Raw genomic sequence first — 2,498 nt, forward strand, 5'->3', positions numbered from 1 at the left:
AATCAAAGGAAAATACATCGAATCGAAACCAGACTTTAATCTCAATCAAATATTAATTTTAAACTATGAACTCAGAAAAATGCTGAAAAATGTTTATAGATTTAATATGGCAGTTGAATATTGTTATTAATTTGTAATTGCAATATAGAAAATGTTTTGGCATATTTTTTTTTCAGTGTGATTCTAATCCAAAATGAAAATAAAGTCTACACATTTGGATCATTTTTTCTATCTATTCGGAGTAAACAATTGTTTCATTTATCTCTTTACTTAGGATGTAATACGAACTATGTTCTTTCTTTTGAGTGAAGACAAACGAAACCGAACTGTGCATGTGCATGAGCTGCTCACTGCACGTTCCTTGAGATTTCAGTATCAGCTATTTCATCCGCTTTAGCGCTGACTTAAACTTACACTCGATTTCAGTAGTCAAATGCACTTCAAAACAATCAGTTGATTATTTGGTTCGCAATAAAATCAGCAGCAATAAGGATGAATTTACATTTCGTTTACTTAGTTTTTGTCATTTTGGCTGGAGTTCTTGGTGTTTGTTCGCAAAAATATCAACATATTGCGAGATGTCACTATGATGAATCAGCAGAAGGTCATTATTCTTTAAAGTTTATTTGTATCGAAAATTATATGGAAACCAACTATTTCTCAAGTCAATGGTCTACGTGCTTCAACCAAAATGGATTTCATAAGTGGCATATCGGTTTAATAAATTTTGAAAACTGTGATCTTGCGCAAATTCAGAACAATTTTTTCGGAGTGTACTATAATGTGTATTATTTGAATTTAACAAACCTTGGCATAGAAACATTGCAACCAGAAAGTTTTGTAGGAGCCAAGCAGTTGGAAACTCTGCATGCAGCAGGAAACAAACTCACTGAAGTGCCGGCGAACTTATTTGGTGAATGCACAAAACTAAAATATTTGGACTGTTCAAAAAATAAAATCAATTATTTTGATCCAAACGCCTTCTCTGCTGGAAACCATCTGGAAACTTTGTTATTGTTATACAACAACATTACTGAATTGCCGGTCAATACATTCCAAATACTGATTGACTTGAAAACGTTGGACTTATCATTTAATAATATTGTTGAAATTCCGTCGTTTTTGTTCCACAATATGGAAAAACTAAACAATGTCAATTTATCGAATAACAAAATAATTACGATTGATCACTTTGCATTTTCTAGTGCATTGGGCTTACAAAAAGTGATTTTAGCGCACAATAAACTTACGTGTTTGAATCGGCAGATATTTGATACACATTTAAATGTGACGCATTTAGATATTTCATTTAATCAGATCACAATCTCAAAAATGAATGCTTTGGAAAAGACTTTGACCATCTTAGAAAATTTAGTGCATTTCAACGCATCAGGCAATCCAATTAAGAATGTGGACAAAGAAACATTTGCGAATAATTTAAAACTTGAGACTTTGTCATTGTCCAACTGCAGCTTAACACAAATTAAACCGGGCACATTTTCATCTTTATCAAAATTGACCAGACTGGATTTATCCTATAATCAATTAAAAACATTGGATTTGAATACGCTTCCGTCAGATCTTCGAAACCTGAAAATCGCCGGCATCGACAGCAACAAATTCAACTGCTCATACCTTGAAAAGCTTTTTGAATCAATTACACCGCAACATTTGGTCGCAATTTCAAATCGAATTAGTCGCAACTGCACTTCGGCTAATAATGAAGAAATGATTCGAAATGATTCAAGTGAAACCACAACTGCACGTTCAGAAAATAACGTTAGTTTTGATATCGACACAGAGAAGGCGGAAAGCGATGAAAAAACGCAAACAACGGAAACAGTGGAGACTGTTGAGCACAAAACGGAGAAGAAACATCTGATTTCAATGGACGCTGAACAAAACTATCAGATCAACGACAAGATGCACAATAGCATAATTTTAATGGAAAAGTATTTGTTTGCGATAACTTGTTTGCTGGCAATTGGTTTTAGTTTAATTGTGTTGATTTCTGCTTGGAAGATCTTTCATTCGCGATTTTTCAAAACACTTGATGCCACTCAAGTAATCTACAGAAGAGATGCATTAGATACTTCCATCTCAGTATCTAATACAGTGGAGAACAACAACTACGATATCATTAAATTCGACAAGTAGAAACCTTCAGTACAGGTGATTGTGACTAACTCAATTATTATTTATGATTAAATTCTAAATTAAATCGCAAAGAAATTGAAAATTATGTTTTCATTTTCATAGGAATTTAAGTCACATCATGAAGTCGTTAAACAGTCACCGAGATATTCAATAGATTGAAACTTGATAAAACTAAATATTTTTTCCTAGGGGGATTTAACTACGTGAAAACTTGTAAAAAAATGATAAAAACGCGCACGAAATTGTTACATTCACCAGAGAACTTGCATGATTCCACTCAGTTGACAAGTTCCGTATTAAAACAACATGCGCGAACGCGCGCGAGTTCGTGTGCAAACTTG

The 2,498-nt window shown here is 33.4% G+C and overlaps 1 protein-coding gene across 1 annotated transcript; it reads left to right on the forward strand.

Annotated features, from left to right (window-relative positions):
• The first annotated feature begins 470 nt into the window (after nucleotides 1-470).
• Nucleotides 471-2,157, forward strand: LOC129571777 (leucine-rich repeat-containing protein 15-like). The gene has a single exon (XM_055451629.1). The coding sequence runs from the start codon at nucleotides 493-495 to the stop codon at nucleotides 2,155-2,157; it is 1,665 nt and encodes a 554-aa protein (XP_055307604.1). The 5' UTR covers nucleotides 471-492.
• Nucleotides 2,158-2,498: the final 341 nt, after the last annotated feature.

The sequence above is a fragment of the Sitodiplosis mosellana genome, unplaced genomic scaffold (genome assembly GCF_009176505.1).
Source record: "Sitodiplosis mosellana isolate CC-2019 unplaced genomic scaffold, AAFC_SMos_1.0 Smas_scaffold_3301, whole genome shotgun sequence".
Taxonomy (NCBI): domain Eukaryota; kingdom Metazoa; phylum Arthropoda; class Insecta; order Diptera; family Cecidomyiidae; genus Sitodiplosis; species Sitodiplosis mosellana.

What these genes read in the sequence shown, in the direction of transcription:
- LOC129571777 (XM_055451629.1), top strand. Translation starts at nt 493, where the DNA reads ATGAATTTACATTTCGTTTACTTAGTTTTTGTCATTTTGGCTGGAGTT.